At 37.1% G+C, this 22,273-nt stretch overlaps 1 protein-coding gene across 4 annotated transcripts in view; it reads left to right on the top strand.

The window, feature by feature from the left end:
- The window catches only part of KBTBD3 (kelch repeat and BTB domain containing 3), a 53,913-nt gene that overhangs the window by 23,044 nt on the left and 8,596 nt on the right, over nt 1-22,273 (top strand). For 3 of the 4 annotated variants that reach the window (XM_020895458.2, XM_020895461.2, XM_070473698.1), the window contains exon 2: nt 18,375-18,619. In XM_020895458.2, the coding sequence (XP_020751117.1) occupies nt 18,399-18,619 (221 nt within the window). In that variant the 5' untranslated portion in view covers nt 18,375-18,398. Of the gene's footprint in view, nt 1-17,222; nt 17,430-18,374; nt 18,620-22,273 lie in introns of those variants that run through there. The other variant, XM_070473697.1, reaches the window with a different exon arrangement.

Below are 22,273 nucleotides of genomic sequence, written 5' to 3'. Positions count from 1 at the left end.
AAAGAATCCACCTGTAATGCAGGAGACCTGGGTTCTATCCCTGGGTTGGGAATATCCCCTGGAGAAGGAAATGGCTATCCACTCCAGTATTCTGGCCTGGAGAATTCCATGGACTGTACAGTCCATGGGGTTGCAAAGAGTTGGACATGACTGAGCAACTTTCACTTCACATTCTTTGACTCTTTTGTCATAGTCATTAGTGTAACTACTATAGGTTTTTTGTTTTTGGTTACCATGAGACTAACATAAAACTTATGTTTTTAACTTACTGTTTTAATATGACAGTTTCTATTAATGTATAAACTTTATATTTTTACTTCTATTTTTCCATTTTAAATTATTGATATTTTAGTTTATATGTATTTTGTGCATCTAATACATTATTTTAGTTAGTTATATATTAATGTTTATTTAAAATTTTGAATTATGTACCACCATATTAGAGAATCTAATTCTCTATTAGAGAATCTAACTTCATATATTTACCCGGTTAGCTTTACACTTACATTCATGTGTTTTTATCATCTTTTCATTCTTACTTGAAGAACTCCCTTTATTATTTCTTTTAAGGCATCTGGTGGTGATGAACTCACTCAGTTTTTGTGTTTTCAGAAAAGTCTTTGTCTTTCATTAATTTCTGAAAGATGATTTTGTTGGGTATAGTATTCTTTTTTTGTTTTTTGGGTATAGTATTCTTTTTTTTTTCCATTTATTTTTATTAGTTGGAGGTTAATTACTTTACAATATTGTAGTGGTTTTTGCCATACATTGACATGAATTAGCCATGGATTTACATGTATTCCCCATCCTGATCCCCCCTGCCACCTCCCTCCCCTCCCCATCCCTCTAGGTCTTCCCAGTGCACTTCTTGAAGACAGTGTTTTGTTTTCTTGCAGTATTTTGAATATATCACCCCATTCTGTCCAGGACTACAAAGTTTCTGTTGAGAAATCTGACCATAGTCTATTGGGAGTGGTCCCTTGTATATGAGTGTTGCTCCTCTGCTCCTTTTAAAATTCTTTCTTGTCTGACTTTTGACAGTGTAATTACAATGTGTCTCTATAGCCATTTTGAAGTAGTCTATTTGGCGTCCTTTGGGCCCCATGGCTCTTGATGTCCATATCTCTCCCCAGGTTTGTACAGCCATTATTGCTTTAAAAATATTTTCTGTTCTTTTTTCTTCTGGGATTCTCATAATGCAGTTGTTATTCATTTGATGGTATCCTGTGGTTCTCATAGACTATTTTACTCTTTTGTACTTTTTTGCTCCTCCAACTGAATGATTTTAAATGCCCTGTTTTCTATTCATTGATTCTTTTTTCTGCTTGACCAAGTCTGATGTTAAAGCTCTCCATTGAATTCTTCAGATCAGTCATTGTGTTCTTCAACTCTGGAATTTTTTTTTTTTTTTAATGGCTTACTTCTTGGTTGAACTTCTGGCTTTGCTCATGCACTGTTTTCCTAATTTTGTTTAATGTCTGTAAAGAAGCTCACTAAACTTCTTTGAGGGGATTATTCTGAAATCTTTGTACACAGTTCAGAAATCTCCATTTCTTTAGAGTCAGCTTGGAACTTTATTACTTTCCTTTGATGGTGCAATGTTGGCTCAGCTTTCTGCTCCATTGCTGTTGTAAGCAGGGTGGTAGGTGGGGCTACACAGCTTCCTGAGTTTTCTGTTTAGTTTTTCTGATTGGGCAGGCATGGAAGCTGTATTCAGGCCAGGCTTTGAATTTGCTTTCCAACCTGGGGGCCATGTAACAGCATTTACAGCTGGTATGACTTTCTGGCTAAGGATCTTAATCAGTCAGAACTGCTCACTAAGTTCTTGGTCAGACAGAATCACTGGCTTGGTGCTCTTCAGGTGTTGCTGAGCTGCTCTGTTTCCTGGATGCTCTGGGCAGGTTTCCAGGTAAGTGGGGCTAGGGTTGCATTCACCAATAAAGCTAAGAATTAGCTTCCCTGTCTGGGCCAGCAACAGCAGCAAAGCAGGTGTCACAGCCAGCAAGGCATTGCTGGGGATCTTGCATCATAGTCTTGAAAACACAAGCTAAACCACCTTTTAAGAAACTAGCAAATAATTTCCATTATCAGTGTATGAATGGTCTAGTGTCTTTGAATCCTCTCAAGCTTTTGGTGTTACCACTGTTTTTAATAATAGCCATTCTAATAGGTAATAATATTTCCACTGTGGTCTTAACTTTACATTTTTTCATAGTGGAATATCTTGGAGGTATAGACAGGTTGGTTCCAGACCTCTGCAATAAAGCAAATATTGCAATAAAGCAAGTTATATGTAGTTGTTTTTCCCAATGCTTATAAAAGTTATGTTTACTCTGTACTGTAAGTATTAGTATCAATAGCATTATGTTTAAAAACACTGTACATACCTATTTAAAGTATTAGTTCTAAAAAATACTAACTCTCATCTGACAGCACAGGGTTGCCACAAATTATCAAAACTGCAATATCTGTGAAGTTTAATAGAATGAATTATGCCTTTAATGACTAATGATATGAACATTTCTTTTTTTTTTTTTTTTGAACATTTCTTAATGTGCTTATTTTCCATCTGTATATTTCATTGGCCAAATATTTCTTCATGCCCTTTGGCTATTTTTTAGTTGGGTTGTTTGGGTTTTTTCAACCCATTGAGTTTCGAGAGTTCTTTATGTGAATCTTTTATCAGATTTCATTTGCAAGTATTTTCTTACAGGCCATAGCTTGTGTTTCCATCATCTTTACATGGTCTTTCACAAAGGAAAAGATTTTAATTTTGGTAAAATTCAACCTATCATTTTTTTCCTCTATTTTATGGATTATACTTTTTCTGTCATATCTGAGAACTCATATTGACTAACCCCTAGTCACAAAGATTTCCTCCTATGATTTCTTTCTTCTAAAAGTTTTGTAGTTTAAATTTTTCCCTTTAAATTTATGATGCATTTTGAGTTAATTTTTGTATAAAGTGTGATGGTTAGATCAAGGTTCACTTTTTTTTTTTGCTTGTGGATATCCATTTGTTTTAATATCATTTGCTTCAGTACTATTCTTTGAATTACTTTTGAACTTTGGTCAAAAATCAGTTGACTTTACTTGAGTGGGACTATTTGTTAGTTATAGGTTCTTTTCCACTGATCTGTGTATTTAGTCTTCACCAGTATCATACAGTCTTGATTACTGTATCTATATAAGTCTTAAAATCAGGTAGACTGATACTTCTCACATTATTTTTCAAATTTGTGTTAGCTATTTGGCTTTCCTTATCATCCTATATATGTTTTGGAATAAAGTTATCTATATTTTAGAAAACCTGGGATTTTCTGGGATTTTGATAGGAATTGTATTAAACCAGTATAGTCAGTATGGGGAGAACTGGCATACCTACTATGGTGATTTTTCTAACTCATGAATGTGGCATATCTTACCATGTATTTAGGTTTCGTTGATTTCTTTGATGAGCATGTTGTAGTTTTCAGCGTATGAATCCTTGTACATGTTTTGTTAGTTTTATACCTGTGAATTTCTCTTTCCCTCTCTCCCTTCTTTGATATTGTAAGTAGTAGTATCTATTAAATTTTGGTTTCCATGTATTCATGGCTATTTTATAGAAAAACTGTTTTCTTGTGTTATTATATCCTTGGCATTGTTGAACTTATTTGTGTGTGTGTGTGTGTGTGTGTGTGCTCAGTCATGTTTGCCTCTTTGCAGCCCCATGGACTGTAGCCCACCAGGCTCCTCTGTCCACAGGATTTCACAGGCAAGAATACTGAAGTGGGTTGCCATTTCCTACTCCAGAGGATCTTCTCAACTCAGGGATTGAACCCACATCTCTTGTCTCCTGCATTGGCAGGCAGGTTCTTTACCACTAGTGCCACCTGAGAAGCCTATATGTATATGTATTTATATATAGAAATATGTATTTATATATATATATATACACATATATTTTATCAAATACTTTTTCACAGACAAGTTTAAGGTCTATAAATAGTTTATTTCTTCCTTTCAAATATGTATGCTTTGTATGGTATTTTCTTGCTTTGGTGTGCTGGCTAGAACTTCCAATATTATGATGAAAGGCAGTGGTAAGAGTGGATATCCTTGTCATTTTTTCTCATCTTAGAACATTCAGTTCCTTGTTGTTGTTCAGTTGCTAAGTCATGTCTGACTCTTTGTGACCTCATGGACTATAGCACGCCAGGCTTCCCTGTCCTTCACTATCTCCCAGACTTTGCTCAAACTCATGTCCATTGAGTCACTGGTGCCATCCAGCTGTCTCATCCGCTGTCACCCCCTTCTCTTCCTGCCCTCAATCTTTCCCAGAATCAGAGTCCTTTCCAGTGAGTCTGCTCTTCACCTCAAGTGGCCAAAATATTGGAGCTTCAGCATCTGTCGTTCCAGGATTGTTCAGGGTTGATTTCCTTTAGGATTGACTGGTTTGACTTCCTGTCCAGCTCTCTTACCCTTTAGTGTGTAGTGTTATCAATAAATTTTATTGTAGATGTTCTTCATCAGTTTGAGGAAGTTCTCTATTTCTTATTGGCTGAAGAGTTTTTCTCATTAATAGGTATTGGATTTTTAATGCTTTTACTGTGTTGATTTTCTTTCATAGCATCCTTCAAAGGTGAGTTACATCTATTGATACTTGAATATTGTAGTATTCTCACATCCCTGGATAACCTACATGGTTGTAATATAAAATTTCTTTTGTTTATTGCTGAACTTTAAAAAAAAATTTTTCCATCATATTTGTGAAGGTATTAATTTAAAGTTTGAGCATTTTTTTGGTAGTTTCTTTGGGATGCTACAGTAAAACTGACTTTATAAAATTAATTAAGAAGTATTCCCTCTTCTTTTATATTGTGGAAGAAACTGTATAGATTTAGTATCCATTCTTTAAACTTCTGGAAAACTTAATTTGTTTAATAGTAACATAGCTGTTCAAATTTTATATTTCATTTTGAGTGAGTTGTTGTATTGTGTGCTTTTTGAGGAATTAGTCCATTTCATCTGTACTATCAAATTGTTATGTGAACAGTTATTTATATTAATAGTGCTCTCTTATCCTTTTGATGTTTACAAGGCCTATAGTAGTCCCTTGCTTCATTCCTGACATTAATAATTTGTGCTTTTTTTTCTTTTTCTTTGTCAATCTTGCTGTAGGTTGGTCTACTTTATTGAACTTTTCAAAGAATAAGCTCTTTGTTTCATTATTTTTCTCTGCATTTAAAAATTTTTGATTTCATAGATATTTGCTTTCATCATTTCGTCTCTCTTGTATACATTGAGTTTATTTTGCTCTTTTTCTAGTTTTCTAAGGTGTGAGCTTCGGTTATTGGTTTGAGACCTTTATTTCATAACATGGGCATTTATTGAGATTAAATTTTCTCTCAGCATTGTTATTAGCTACATCCCACACATTTAAATATATTTTTGTTCCAATTATATGTATTTAAAAAAAAATTTCCCTTGAGACTTTCTCTTTGCCTCATGGATTTTTAGGAAGTGTGTTATTTCATTTCTAGATGTGGGGGAGATTTTGTGTGTGTGTGGGGGGAGATTTTCGTATTAACTATTCTTAATTTCTAGTCCCACTTCATTGTGGCCATATAACATAGTAGGTGTGTGATTTCAATTCTTTTAAATCATTGGAAGTTTCTTTTTGTGAGTCAGAATATGGTCACCCTTAATATATGTTTCATAGGTGCTTAAAACTCATGTGTATTCTGTTGATTAGATTCTGTTGGTTGCTGGTGTTACCGAGTTCTTATGTATCATTGCTGATTTACTGTTTTCTTGTTCTGTTAATTTTAGGGAGAGAGGTGTTCAGGTCTCCAGCATTTTAGCTATAATAAATACTTTGTGTGTTCTTTTCAGATCTGTCCTTTTTTGCTTCACATTATTTCAGCTCTTTTGTTTGATATACACACTTCGGTTTACCCTGTCTTCTTGGTGGATTGACCTTATGTGATATATCTCTCTGTCCCTGATACTTTTTCTTGCTGAAGTCTACTCTATCTGATATTCATATAGCCCCACCTGTTTTCTCTTAATTTATGCTTGTATAGTATATCTATACAATCTATATCTTTCTTTATTCTTTGACTTCTAGGCCACTTGTATCATTCTGTTTGAAGTAACTTACTTATAAGAAGGATAAAATTGGGGTAACTTAAAAACAAAAATCTCTGCTGTTCTTTGCCTTAAATTGATATATATATGTGGGGTGTGTGTGTGTGTGTGTGTGTGTATGTGTACCATTTACATTTAGTACAGTTGTTGATATTTTAGTACTTAAGTCTGCTTTTTGGTTGGTTGTTTTCTGTTTATTCTGTTTTTAATTTCTTTTTTTCCTGTCTTCCTGTGGGTTACTTGAACCGTTTTTAGGATTCCATCTTCCATTTTCATTTAGCTATAATGAATTTGCGTGTATCTCTTTGTATAGACTCTGTAGTGGTTGTTTTAAGTATTACATCACTTACATATTTTGTACATGCATTCAGTCCTCCATATCTACAGGTTCTGCATCCACAGATTGAAAGGACTGACCATACATGCCAGCCATTTTTTAAATTATTTTTTTATTGAAGGATAATTGCTTTAAAGAATTTTGTTTTCTGTCAAACCTCAACATGAATCAGCAATAGGTATACATATATCTCCTCCCCTCAGAACCTCCCTCCCATCTCCCTCCCCATCCCATCCCTCTAGGTTGACACAGAGCCCCTGTTTGAGTTTCCTGAGTCATACAACAAATTCCCATTGGCTGTCTTTTTTTACATATGGTAATGTAAGTTTCCATTTTACTCTTGTCCTACATCTCACCCTCTCCTCCCTTCTCCCCATGTCTGTAAGTCTGTTCTCTATGTTTGTCTCTCCACTGCTGCCCTGTAAATAAATTCTTCAGTACCATTTTTTTAGGTTCCGTGTATGTGCATTAGAATACAACATTTATCTTTCTCTTTCTGACTTACTTCACTCTGTAGGTTCTAGGTTCATCCACCTCATTAGGACTGACTCAGTGCATTCCTTTTTATGGCTGAGTAATATTCCACTGTGTATATATACCACAACTTCTTTATCCATTCATCTGTCAATGGACATCCAGGTTGCTTCCATGTTCTGTCTATTGTAAATAGTGCTGCAGTGAACAATGGATAGATGTTTCTTTTTCAGTTTTGGTTTCCTCAGGGTAAATGCCTAGGAGTGGGATTGTTGGGTCATATGGTGGTTTTATTCCTAGTTTTTTTTTAAGGAATCTCTATACTGTCTTCCGTAGTGGCTGTATCACTTTGCATTCCCACCAACAGTGCAAGAGTGTTCCCTTTTCTCCACACCCTCTCCAGCGTTTATTGTTTGTAGACCTTTTGATGATGACCATTCTGACTGGTGTGGGGTGATATCTCACTGTAGTTTTGATTTGCATTTCTCTAATAATGAGCATGTGGAGCATCTTTTCATGTGTATTTTGGAAATTTATCCTTTGTCAGTTGTTTCATTTGCTGTTATTTTCTCCATTCTGAGAGTTGTCTTTTCACCTTGCTTATAGTTTCCTTTGCTGTGCAAAAGCTTTTAAGTTTAATCAGGTCCCACTTGTTTACTTTTGTTTTTATTATACATTATTCTAGGAGGGTGGGTCATAGAGAATCTTGCTTCTGCTTATGTTTTCCTCTAAGAGTTTTATAGCTTCTGGTCTTCCATTTATGTCTTTAATCCATTTTGAGTGTATCTTTGAATATGGTGTTAGGAAGTGCTCTGATTTAATTCTTTTACATGTATCTGTCCAGTTTTTGCAGCACCATTTACTGAAGAGGCTGTCTTTCCCCATTTTATATTCTTGCCTCCTTTGTCAAATAAGGTACCTGTAGGTGCGTGGGTTTATTTCTGAGCTTTCTATCTTGTTTCATTGGTCTGTATTTCTGTTTTTGTGCCAGTGCCATACTGTCTTGATGACTGTAGCTTTGTAGTATAATCTGACGTCAGTAAGGTTGATTCCTCCAGCTCCATTCTTCTTTCTCAATACTGCTTTGGCTATTTGGGGTCTTCTGTGTTTCCATATGAATTGTAATTTTCTGTCCTAGTTCTGTGATAGATGTCATTGATAATTTAATAGGGATCACATTGAATCTGTCAATTGCCTTTGGTAGTATAGACATTTTCACAATATTGATTCTTTCTACCGAGCAATGTGGAATATGATGCATCTGTGGAGTTTGGTATTAGATGGGGTGGAGTGCCTTGGAAGCAGCCCCCTTTGGTTACCAAGGGACCAAGGTATATAATATATGTGTGTGCATGCTTCTCTGGTGGCTCAGTAGTCAAGAATCTGCCTGCCATGCAGGAGACACAGGTTCAATTCCTGGGCTGTGATGTTCCTCTGGAGAAGGATATGGCAACCCACCCCAGTATTCTTGCTTGGGAAATCCCATGGACAGAGGAGCCTGGCAGGATACAGTCCATGGGGTTGCAGAAAAGTCAGAAAGAACTTAGGATCTAAACAACAACAATGTAATATATACTTTGTAATTGTTGATTAAAGCTTTTCCAAGATCAGTTCAATCGCTCAGTCGTGTCCAACTCTTTGCGACACCATGGACTGAAGTACACAAGGCATCTTGTCCATCCCCAACTCCTGGAGCTTGCTTAAACTCATGTCCATTGAGTCAGTGATGCCATCCAACCATCTCATCTTCTGTCATCCCCTTCTCCTGCCTTTAGTCTTTCCCAGCATCAGGGTCTTTTCCAGTGAGTCAGTTCTTCACATCAGGTGGCCAAAGTACTGGAGCTTCAGATTTAGCATCAGTCCTTCCAGTGAATACTCAGGATGATTTCCTTTAGGATTAACTGGTTTGATCTCCTTGCAGTCCAAGGGACTCTCAAGAATCTTCTCCAACACCACAGTTCAAAAGCATCAATTCTTCAGCACTTGGCCTTCTTTATAGTCCAACTCTACATCCATACATGACTACTGGAAAAACCATAACTTTGACACATGGTACTGACTAAATGTTAGCTCTTGTTATCATCATATATGTCTTTCTTATTCAGAATGACCTTAAATTGTCATGGTTATTATTTTTTTTTTTTGTCATGGTTACTTTTGACTAGTACATTTACATTTGACTAGTACATTTACATTTGGATCTTTTGAGCAGTAAGATACTTTGTGAGCTTTCATTTAATATTAAAAATCCAGGGTCAAAATAGTATTGAAAATACCAGGGACTTTAAGTGAAGCAAGCATAGTTCTGTTAGTTTTGTGTCTGAATCTTATTGTTTAATTTTGGCTTAATCTTGGCTTCAGTTTCCCATTTTGGAAAACTAATTGTTAATCTTAAAGGATTAAGAATATTGAATAAAATAGCTCTATAAATTGCTAATTATAAATTCTAATACTGTCAGGTCTGTTATATCACAAACTATGAAATTTGAGTCTCTAATAATTCATTTATTTATTAATGTTTACGTGTTAATAGGAATGGGAGTTTTACCAGATAGTGTTTTTCTCTAGTTTATTGCTTTAAAGGTCCAAAAAGATCTGCATTGATAGGGATGTAAGTTCTTAATTCCCCTTCATGGATCACAGTCTTGTTGTGGTGAAGGGGCTAGCATAACTCAATTAAGATATGAGCCAGGCCATGCAGGGTCACCTAAGATGGATGGGTCATAGTGAATAGTTCCGATAAAACGTGGTCCAGTGGAGGAGGGAGTGGCACCCCACTCCAGTATTCTTGATGTGAGAACCCCATGAACAGTATGAAAAGGCAAAAAGATATGACACCAAAAGATGAGTCCCCCAGGTCAGAATGTGTCCAGTGGGCTACTGGGGAAGAGCACTGGGTAATTAATTACTAATAGCTCCAGTAAGAATGAAGTGGCTGGGTCCAAGAGGAAACAACAGTCAGTTGTAGACCTCTCTGGTGGTGACAGTAAGTCCGATGAACAGTATATTGCTTAGGAACCTGGAATGTTAGGACCACCAGTCAAGGTAAATTGGACATGGTCAAGTCAACAAGAGAGTCTGAAATACAGTACTTGGGTGCAATCTCAAAAATAATAAGACGTTCTCGGTTTGTTTCCAAGGGAGACCAGTATTACAGCAATCCAAATCTGTGCCCCAGCCACTAATGGTGAAGAGCTGAAGTTGACTAGTTCTGTGAAGACCTACAAGACTTTCTAGAACTCACACCAAAAAAAAGATGTCATTCTCATCACTGGAGATTGGAATGCAAAAGTAGGAAGTCAAGAGATACCTGAAGTAATAGGCATGTTTGGCCTTGGAGTGCAAAATGAATCCAGGCAAAGACTGACAGTTTTGTTAAGACATGCTCATAGCATACACCCTCTTCCAACAACACAAGAGATGACTCTACACATGGACATTACCAAATGGTCAGTAACTAAGGCCGATTGATTATATTCTTGGCAGCTGAAGGTGAAGGAGCTTTATACATACAGCAAAAGCAAGACTTGGAGCTAACTGTGGCTAGATCATGAGCTCCTTATGGCAAAATGCAGGCTTAAATAGAAGAAAGTAGGAAAAGCTACTAGCCCAGTGAGGTATGACCTAAATCAAATCTCTTATGATTATATGGTGGAGGTGACAAATAGATTCAAGGGATTAGGTCTGGTAGGTAGAGTACCTGAAGAACTATGGACAGAAGTTCATAGCACTGTAAAGGAGGCAGAGACTAAAACCATCCCACAAAGAAAGAAATGCAAGAAGGCAAAGTGGTTGTCTGAGGAGGCTATACAAAAAGAAGTGAAAGGCAAAGGAGAAAGGGAAAGATATACCTAACTGAATGCAGAGTTCATGAAAATAGCAAGGAGGGTTAAGAAGGCCTTCCTAAATAAACAGTGCAAAGAAATAGAGGAAAACAATCGAATGGAAAGGAGATCTTGTCATGAAAATTGGAGGTATCAAGGGCCCATTTCATAGAAGGATGGGTACAATAAAGGACAAAAACGGTAAGGGCATAACAGAAACAGAAGAGATTAAGAAGAGGTGGCAAGAATACGCGGAAGAACTATACAAAAAAGATCTTAGTGACCCAGATAAACACAATGGTGTGATCACTCACCTAGAGTCAGACATCCTGGAGTGTGAAGTGAAGTGGGCCTTAGGAAACATCACTATGAACAAAGCTAGTGGAGGTGATGGAATTCCAACTGAGCTATTTCAAATCCTAAAAGCTGATGATGTCAAAGTGCTGCACCCAACATGTCAGCAAATTTGAGAAACTTATCAGTGGCCTCCGAACTGGAAAAGGTCAGTTTTCATTGAAATCCCAAAGAAGGGCAAGCCAAAGAAGATTCAGACTACTGTACAGATGTGCTTATTTCACATGCTAATTAGGTTCTGCTCAAAATCCTTCACGGTAGGCTTCATTAGTACATGAACCGAGAACTTCCAGATGTACAAGCTGCATTTAGAAAAGGCAGAGGAGCCAGAGATCAAATTGCCAGCATTCGTTGGATCATGCAGAATGCAAGGGAATTCCAGAAAGAAAAAAAAAAAACGACATATTATTTCTTTGACTATGTTAAAGCCTTTGACTATGTAGATCACAACAAGCTGTTGAAAATTCTTATAGAGATGGGAATAACAGACCACCTTACCTGTCTCCTGCGAAACCTATATGCAGGTCAAGAAGCAACAGTTAGAACCAGTCATGGAACAACTGACTGATTTAAATTTGGGAAAGGAACAGGACAAGTCTGTATGTCTCTCTGGTTATTTAACTTCTATGCAGACTACATCATAGGAAGTGGTGGGCTGGATGACTTACAAACTGGAATCAAGATTCCCTGGAGAAACATCAACAACTTCATATATGCAGATGATACCACTCTTAATGGCAGAAAGTGAAAAGGAACTAAAGAGCCTCTTGATGAAGGTGAAAGGGGAGAGTGAAAAAGCTGGCTTGAACTCAACATTCAAAAAACCTAAGAACATGGCTTCTGGTCCCATCACTTCATGGCAAATAGAAGGGGAAAAAGTAGAGGCAGTGACAGGTTTTATTTTCTTGGGCTCCAAAATCTCTGTGGACTGAGACTGCAGCCATGAAATGAAAAGATGCTTGCTCCTTGTAAGAAAACCTGTCACAAACTATGTCAGCATGTTAAAAAAGCAAAGACATCACTTTGCCAACAAAGGATGTCTAGTCAAAGCTATGGTTTTTCTAGTAGTCATGTCCCGATGTGAGAGTTGGACCATAAAGAAGGCTGATCACCGAAAAAATGATGCTTTTAAATTGTGCTGGAGAAGACTCCTGAGAGTCCTTTGGACAGCAAGGAGATCAAGCCAGTCAATCCTAAAGGAAATCAGTCCTGAATATTCATTCAGACTGATGTTGAAGCTGAAGCTTCAATACTTTGGCCACCTGATGGGAAAGCTGACTCACAGGAAACAACACTGATGCTGGGAAAGATTGACAGCAGGAGCAGAAGGGGGCAGCAGAGGATGAGTTGGTTAGATATCATCACCGACTTACTGCATTTGAATTTGAGCAAAGTCCGGGAGATAGTGAAGGACAGGGAAGTCTGGAGTTCTGTATTCCGTGTGGTTGCAAAGTGTCAGATTCAACTTTTGACTGAAGAATAACAATAAAAAGTGCTTAATTTAGATTGTTGTAATCATTATCAAAATTTTTCCTCCACTTTCCCCCCTTTCTTCTCAGTGTATTTGCATGCTTAAATTTCTCCCATCTAAGCAAAACAAAATTCCTAAGCATATACATGGTCCTCTTGTTCCAACCTCACTGAACTTAAAAAAAAACTTTATATAAAATATGTTCGTTATCCTCTCTTAAAACCACTATAATCTGGCCTCTCCCTATCCCACCCTCAAACCATCAGTGACTTCTTTTCAGTCCTTACCTTACCTAAACTTTTTCAGCCTTTGATTATATGGGAGCTACTTCATTTTTGAAATTCTCTTCCTATGGCTTCCACCATCTCTCCCAATTAGTTTTCCTCCATTTCTCTCCCTGTTCTTTTTATGTTTTTTCTCAGCTCTAGAACTTTTTCACCTGTGTCTTATGTGATTTTGTAGCTATTAGAAAAGGAGGAAAAACATACATATTTTATAAACATAGTTTTACAGGTGACTTAAGAAGTATGCCTTGTGAGGTAAGAAATTACCATTGAAACAATAGCCATATATAATTATTGGTAGAAAGATTTTCTACCCTGCTCTAACTTGGAATATGTTTTTATCCTAGATCAGATGTTACCAACATTCTTTTTTGTTGTTGTTTTTTTTGGCCGCAACATACGGCTTGGGGAAATCTTAGTTCCTCACCAAGGATTGAACCCAGGACCCAGCAGTGAAAGCAGAGTCTTAACCACTGGACTACTAGGGAATTAACCTCAACAGTCTTAAGTAAAGATTTTCACCATTCTGATGATTTTCTCTGTAGCCCACTCTAACTTGGAATATTCTTTTGCATCCTAGATTGGATATTATCAACATTCTTAAGATTTGCACTGTTGTGATGACTTGGCACTGGGTGCTCAGACATTTGGTCAGATGGTTATTCTGGGTATGTCTCTGAGGGTGTTTCTGGATAAGATTAACACTTGAGTATATAGACTGAGTAAATTATTGCCACTTCTAATGCATGTGGGCCTCATCCAGTCAATTGAAGACCTGAATAGAACATTAATCATTTCCTGCCTTTGGCCTTGAACTGAAAAATAATCTCTTCCTAGGTTTCCAGCCTGCCAGCTTTCAGAGTAGAATTGACACCCTCAGCTGTCCTGGTTCTTAGGCCTTTGGATTCAAAGTGAAACTACACCATTGGCTGTTCTGAGTCTCTGACTAGCCAACCTTAATCTTGGGACCTCCACAACTTTGTGAGCCAATTATGTGTATGTATACACATATATACTATAGTTACATACACACATATACATATACACACACAACCCACACAGATATAGCACATATCAGTTCAGTTCAGTTCAGTCACTCAGTCGTGTCTGACTCTGCGACCCCATGAATCGCAGCACGCCAGGCCTCCCTGTCCATCACCAACTCCCGGAGTTTACTCAAACTCACGCCCATCGAGTCGTGATGCCATCCAGCCATCTCATCCTCTGTCGTCCCCTTCTCCTCCTGCCCCCAATCCCTCCCAGCATCAGTCTCTTTTCCAGTGAGTCAACTCTTCGCATGAGGTGGCCAAAGTATTGGAGTTTCACCTTCAGCATCAGTCCTTCCAATGAACACCCAGGACTGATCTCCTTTAGGATAGACTGGTTGGATCTCCTTGCAGTTGAAGGGACTCTCAAGAGTCTTCTCCAATACCACAGTTCAAAAGCATCAATTCTTCGGCGCTCAGCTTTCTTCACAGTCCCAACTCTCAACTCTCTCATTCATGCATGACCACTGGAAAACCATAGCCTTGACCAGACGGACCTTTGTTAGCAAAGTAATGTCTCTGCTTTTTAATATGCCATCTAGGTTTGTCATGACTTTCCTTCCAAGGAGTAAGCGTCTTTTAATTTCATGGCTGCAGTCACCATCCGCAGTGATTTTGGAGCCCAAAAAAATAAAGTCTGACACTGTTTGCACTATCTCCCCATCTATTTCCCATGAGGTGATGGGACCAGATGCCATGGTCTTAGTTTTCTGAATGTTAAGCTTTAAGCCAAGTTTTTCACTCTTCTCTTTCACTTTCATCAAGAGGCTTTTCAGTTCCTCTTCACTCTCTGCCATAAGGGTGGTGTCATCTGCATATCTGACGTTATTGATAGTTCTCCCAGCAATGTTGATTCCAGCTTACCAGTAGTTTTATATATATAACAAATAGGCTTATAGCCAAATATATGGCCTATTGGTTTTTTTTCTCTGAAGAACTCTAATACAACTGTTTTCTGTCTTACGTTTCTTTGGAACTGCTCCCAAGCCTCTTATTATCTTTCTCCCTTTATGACACTTCATTCTTTGTGTTTGTTTGTTTGTAAGCTCAATTATATTGACAACAAATATTTTCAGTTCTTTTCCTCAAAATGGCGGGCTCTCTTCCTTTACTTTTGAGAATATCTGCCAGATACCCAAGATAGAATAGTCATAATGTGTCTTGTTATTTGACGTTCCATGTAAATGGTAGCTGCATCCGTGCTTTTCCTCAAGACGGTGTAGTTCTTGGGCACATAGCAGAAATGCTCTATATGGACTTCCCATTTTGTCACACAGAATTAAGAAGATGTATCCTTAAGGAGCAAGCTTTAATAAAATCCAGAATTTTTAGCACTTTACTAAGGACAATTTTAAGTGAAGTTGACTTTTCCCCCCTTCCGAGTGCTTGGGGTGAAGAATACAATAAATAGGTGTATTCCTTGATGGTAGCAATTTCATTCACATTTCTTTTGTTCCATTAGTGCAAGTGTCAGAATAGTGAGAAAAGTAACTACTTAATGTTTGTATGAAATAGTTTTAACTTCACAGACTCCTGAGAGGGTTTCAGGGAGTCTTGGTAGTCCATGGGCTAGAGAAACAGTTGGAGATGCTGTCTCACAGAATAGACGTGGTTGCTGATGATGAATTTGGGTGATACTTGACCTTCTTTCTCTCCCTTGTGATTTTTTTTTCATGATTTGTCAGCAACTGCGGTTCCATTAGATGCTTGTAGCATCTCTCTAAAGGAGAGTGGCAGAACAGATTTACCATTTGTTCCTTCATATTGTGTGTCTTGCATCTGCTTTGTTTCATCTTAGAAATTTGAAACCAGTAATGTCCTTTGAGACTTTATTTCCTAGATGGCAACAGTAAGGTTCTAAGATTTGGGGGTCAGAGAGAAAACAATAGCAACCTGGAAACAAAGCTTTGACCTGGCTGGAGTAAAACCATAACTATTGGTGCTCACATTTAGAGCCATTCCTTGAATATGTTTTTTCCAGAGCTATTTCTCATCATTACTGTGCCTTCCAACTTGTAAGGAGCTGATTTGGAATTTTCCTAAATTCAGATTTACAACATTTGGTAATAACATCGAATCTGTGAGGCACTCAGAAAGTGAGGCATTCTGTCAGAATCAGAAACAATTCTACTTCCCAAGACCTGTAATCACCCAATTTGAAACTCTTTGCATACTGGCAATATATTAAAGCATGTGTAGCATGCATAGAAGTGAAAATGGAAATTTACTACAGGAATCCTCAATTTATTATATTTCCTATACCTAAATCTGCAGAATGGGGCATCCATTTTTTATACCCTTAAAGATACTGTTTTTGAAAGTTTCGCTTTTTTCATCTCTACCTATTTGACTTCCATATTCTTTCATTTCCACAGAAGTTCACTCCCACCTTCATTCTTAATATATCTCCCTCCTTATAGTTACTCAGAACACTGCTCACAAAATGACTGCAGGTTACTTATTTTTCCAATACTTACTGCAGATTGCATCCTATTACTGCCTCCTGCACATGCGTGCACACGCACTCTTAACACAGGCACATTATTTTATAGTACATCAGCTAGTCAGTAACTTTCTGTGATGATGATAATACTCATTTGCTGTATAATACAATACACTACAGTACCCATTAGCCACATGTATTAGTGTTTTCCAGAGAAACAGAGCCAATTGGAGGGAAGGTAGATAGATTGATTTACTCGGTAGAGTTGGCTTATATGCTCATGGAATCTGAGCAGTCCTAACATCAGAAAACTGGTTCTAGTAGTAAAACTAGCAGTAAAGTTGTAATCCAAGTTTTAGTACAAAGGAAGAAGTCTGATACTCCCAACTCAAACACAGTCTGGCAGAGAGAAAAAATTGTTTCATTCTGGACCTTTTGTTCTTTGCAGGCCTTTAATGGATTCAGTGAGTTCCACTCACATTAAGTAAAGCAACCTGCTTTCCTCAGTCTGCTAATTCAGATGTTAGTCTCATCCAAAGACACCTTCACAGACATACCCAGATACAATGCTTAGCCAAATATCTGTGTACACCCATGGCCCAATTAAGTTGACACATAAAAGTAACCATCATATTACATATAGCTACTGACTACTTAAAATATGGCTAGACCAAGGAACTAAACTTTTAATTTTTATTTAATTTTAAATAGTTTAAATGCAAATTGGTATACATGGCTAATGCTTACATTTTGGATAACACAGAGATGATTGTCTCAGTCTTAAAATGAAGCTTTGATTGATGTTGTAGGACAATTCAGACTACTTCTCCAGCGTCTAGCTTTCACTTGGTCTTGAAACTCCTCCTCTAGAACACAGCTACCATGTAAGAAGTCTAGCTACCCTGAGACTGCCATGCTATGAAGAAGTATTAAGCCAGTCACATGGATAGAGTGCATCAAGAGGGAGAGAGAGCCCTGTCTGTTCTAGCTGTCCATCCTGTCTGAAGGAGATGTGAGTGAGGAAATCGTACTGGACCTCTCACCCAGGTTATTTAGGCCTTCAGGTGAGCTGCCACCTGACCCTGACCCAATCAGGCCTTCAGCCAGAGCTGCCAGCTGACTGACCATATGAAAGCCTGCAAATAAGCAGCTGCATCTAACCCTGCAGAACCATAAGAGAATAAGTTGTCATAAGCCACTAAGTTTTGTGGTGATTTGCAAAGCAATAAATAACCAGAACAGAAGTATGCTAAGGAATCAAGGTTTCCTATTTCTCTGACTTACCTAGATCCCAGTCTTACTGTCTGTCTGTTTCCTACTTTCTTGCTTTTTGTGCTATAAACTTTTATGCTCAAAACTAAATTTGCGGTTTGGGAAAGTCACAGTTAATCTGGCCTTCAACTATCTTGGATTTCTGACCTCGTTTAAAAGGCTTTCCTGCTTTCAAATAGGAGAGCTTGAACCAATGTTGACTTTTCCTTCCTTACTAAAGGCTATAACCAGTTAATTTAACACCCTTTTGTTTTTCAACCACTTGTTTTTTAAAAGTGTAATCCCAGAAGACATATACCTGTGCTTCAATATCAACATTTTGACATCTGATTTGCTACCAGAAGGAAAAGGATGGGAGTGGAGAGGGATGTGTTGGATAGATACTCAAATGATACCTGCTTATAAAAACAATACCTCTTATATGTAACAAGGCTAGACATGTAGTCAGATTCTATGTCAGTTTTTAATACAACTTGTAAAAGTGCTATTTAATGTAATTATACAGCCTTGAACTTTATCCCTAAATAACATACCTTTTATTTCAGTGAGCTCAATATTTATAAAAATTTAAAAGGAATTTACTGTTAAATATGAAAACCAGTGTGTGGGACAAGATTTACCATTATGATTGTTTTTAATGAGCATTTTTTTGTGATTTACACTAAGAGGGCAAATTTTAGATCTGAAAATTCATTAAGACTCTGCTAAATCAGTGATTTGTTTTTTTTTCCTTCTAGTTCTAAGAGCAGATAGAAGTGGCTATGGATAATTCATATGATTTCAATCAAAAAGGCTCATGTAATGGAATTCCATCTGAGAAGAAAAACAACTTCCTTGTATCAGAAGATCATGGACAGAAAATCTTAAGTATACTACAGAATTTTCGAGAACAAAATATCTTTTATGATTTCAAAATAATCATGAAAGATGAAATAATCCCATGTCATCGTTGTGTGTTAGCAGCGTGCAGTGACTTTTTCAGGTACTTTACCTTGTCTGTCTATCCCTCAGACTTTATAATACCACTAATTAAGTTATTTTTATGACTGTAACTCAGTTTTTCCCCTACAGAGCATTGAATAGTAATCTTTAATACTTAAAAAGAGATACTTAGAACCTAGATTAACTAATGATTTTTTTTTAATATGAAAATATAAGACTACCTTTTTAAAATCTCAAGTCTTCCCAGGCTAGGATTTCCCAGAGTTAAACACTAGTCCTTATTGTTCTGGGGAAAAAAAAAATTGTTTTGATGTGGGGTCAGTTTTGTTTGGAAGGTCCCCTGCACTGTATAATTTGGCAAAAGAGGAAAGGATAGACTGAGCAGAAATGGAAGCCAAGCTCAAAGAAAATGAGGCATCTGAGAAAAAAATACATTTTGGACATGAGTTGTATTCCATGGATTGTCAAGGAAGAGGGACTCTAACGTGGAAAGTTTCTCTTCTCTTTAGCCTGGATCGTCCTAAAATGGGGAAAACTTCCAGAGCCATTTCTGGAGAGCACTCAACTTCTTCTGATTCTGAGTATAATTTGGTTCCCTAAGTAGATCATCCTACAAGGAATGCAATAGTCATAACACTGTTAGAATCCACTATGATGACAGTGGGTTTCTGATTCTTTGTGGTTAAGGGTCAGACACATGACCTTAGTATTGTGGTAACTGTATGAAGGTAATACCTCTGAGACCTATTCATCAGACAGGAAAACCTCTCTTGCTGACATCCTGACCTTCAGCCCTCCTAGTCATACTTTAATAAACTTAAATCCTAATTGCAGTATTTTGCATTAAGTTCAGTTTTAGAAACAATTCTAAGTAAGCAGAGTTTAAATCTCTAACAAACTTGATAAAAAAGAGCAAGATATAAGATATAAAAACATCTAGATACAAGTTAACTTATACTGGTTTTAATCCTTAATTTAACTCTTGTTTTACTACCAACATATAATTAAACTATACCCTTATTGCTCAAGATTAAATCTTATAGCTGGTACTTCATTCAGCAAGTTTATTGATATCTATTACTCACTAAACACTTTTTTTTCACCTTTTTTCTTTTTGATTGCCCTATGTGGCATGTGGGATCTTAGTTCCCTGACCAGGAATTGAACCGTGCCCTCTGCATTGGAAGTGTAGAGTCTTATCCACGCAACCACCAGTGGAAGTCACTAAACACCAGTTTCTCTAGGGTTTCCTGCTTTGAATTTGAGAGTGGCTCAGTGCTACCTCACAGTTTACTGAGGACAAGAGGAACTACACCTTTTACTAGCTTTTTGCATAACTAGACTATATGTCTTTATGTATTCTTTTCATTTCTTCTCTCAGGTAACCTAAGTTATTCTTCAGCCTCCACTGGGGCCCTAACTGGCCTTATGCTCGCCCATTTTCAGGTTCCACTAGTTTCTTTCCAACTCCCTTTGAATTCAGTTTTTCTTCCAAGGAACTCTTTTTGTTCCCTTATCCTTCATATCACCTCTTCATTAGAGAAAGCAGTACAGTATAATAGGTAAGTATTTGACCTCTTAATGCACATGCCCTAAGTCTAAATTCCAGATCCACCACTTATTAGACTGAACTTAGGTAACTTAACCTCTTTATGCTTCAGTTTCTTTATTTGTAAAAAAATTGCTAAGCTAAGTCACTTCAGTTGTGTCCAACTGTGTGCGACCCCATCCCTGGGATTCTTCAGGCAAGAACACTGGAGTGGGTTGCTATTTCCTTCTCCAATGCAGGAAAGTGAAAGTGAAGTCGCGACCCCATGGACTGCAGCCTACCAGGCTCCTCCATCCATGGGATTTTCCAGGCAAGAGTACTGGAGTGGGGTGGCATTGTCTTCTCCTGTAAAAAAAAATTAGGATAAGACAAATCGGACCTAGTTCATAAAGTCATTAATGAGAGTTGAATGAAATAACATATATGCAATGATTAGGTCAGTCTTCCCTGGTGTCTTGGTGGTAAAGAACCCACCTGCCAATGCAGGAAAGACAGGTTCAATCCCTCGGTGGGGAAAATCCTGTGAAAAAGGAAATGTCAACCCAGTCTAGTATTCCTGCCTGGGAAATCCCATGGACAGAGGAGCCTGGTGGGCTGTGGTCCATGGGGTTGCAGTGAGTCAGACACTACTCACTACATAGAGACTAAATAGCAACAATTGATTAGTGTCCACTGCTTTCAGTTATTATTGTTGAATTAAATTGTTATTAAGATGAATTTATTATTATTTATTGTTACCATCATTAGCTGAATTGTTTTTAGCTGAAATTATTTCCAAATCTAGCCAAAAAAGGAAATAATTTGGTTTGAACATGCAGTCTTATTTCCTTATAAAGTTTTCATGTTAACAAAATAAGAGGTTCATGTGAGTATTTGAATTGGCAGTCCTCTACTCTTTATGTTGGAGTTATGCCTACTGGTTAGCTTTTTAGGGATCTGTTTTCAATTTTTAAAAATTATTGTTAAAACAATGTTTTTTAAAATTTGTACCTGTTCTGAAGTAAAACAAATAATGGTTTTATAATGACCTGAATCTTTTATGATATATAATATTTTACTAAATGAGTATATAGTTCACATAAAAATGTGTACAAAAGTAGTTAGAAGGTCTGTATAATTTACACTCTTGTAGCTAAGGCCACTAATTCATAATTTTGTGTTATGATCAAACTCACTGGAGTATTGGGCTATAAACTTACAGGAATATTGGGGTATATAAAATTAAACATAGCAGAAAAGTACACAGTGCATGGTAAATGCCCTTTATAATGTTTTTGGAAAATGAAAATTATGATTGAAATGTAAAGTCCCTGGAGACAAGATTCAAAAGGAAGCACACTATTGTATAACCAGTTTATGATAACACAGTAAATTTGAGATAGAAGTTAACTGAATACTTTAAAGATGAATAGGATGAAGTATAGAAATATGATATTACATGTGTCTTCTCAGAGACAGTGTGGAAGCTGATGGTAAATTAGAAATGCATACGATTTTAGAAAACTTTTTCCTTAAAATGATAGTAACAGCTAATATGCTCAGTGCTAAGTTGCTATGCAACCCCATGGTCTGTAGCTCTCCAGGCTCCTCTGTCCATGAAGTTTTTCAGGCAAGAATACTAGAGTGGGTTGCCATTTCCTACTCTGATAACAGCTAATATTTTGCATCAGTTAGCTTAGTTGTTCCTCTCATAACTCGGTGGCATAGGTACTCCTAGTATCCTCATTTTTAGAAGAATTTGAAGTATGATTAAGTTGTTACCTCCCCAGGGTCACACAATTATTAATAAGGCAGCCCTGTTCTAGAGGGCACACTCTTACTATTAACTTAAACTGACTATAAATATCTTAATAATCTAATATGATTATCACCACAGGTTAATGTTTCTAAGTTGATCACATTATTGAAATATCCTGCACAATGTGGAACATGCATAAATTTTTGTAACCATGTTTATTTGTTATTATATTAAGAAGTATTGAATATCCCTAGTAGAAAGGGACTTTATCATCATTTTCCTAAGGAGTGTTCTGTATTTGGAAGCCTCCTCATATTTTTCAGGTGGACACTAGTGTTTCTTTAGTAGCTTTAGTTACTCTCTAGAATAGGCTTTAATAATGAAATTTAGTTTTCCCCCAGAGTACT

The sequence above is a fragment of the Odocoileus virginianus genome, chromosome 10, assembly GCF_023699985.2.
Source record: "Odocoileus virginianus isolate 20LAN1187 ecotype Illinois chromosome 10, Ovbor_1.2, whole genome shotgun sequence".
Taxonomy (NCBI): Eukaryota; Metazoa; Chordata; class Mammalia; order Artiodactyla; family Cervidae; genus Odocoileus; species Odocoileus virginianus.
The sequence above is the reverse complement of the archived record's forward strand: the minus strand, read 5'-3'. Positions and strand labels throughout refer to the sequence as shown.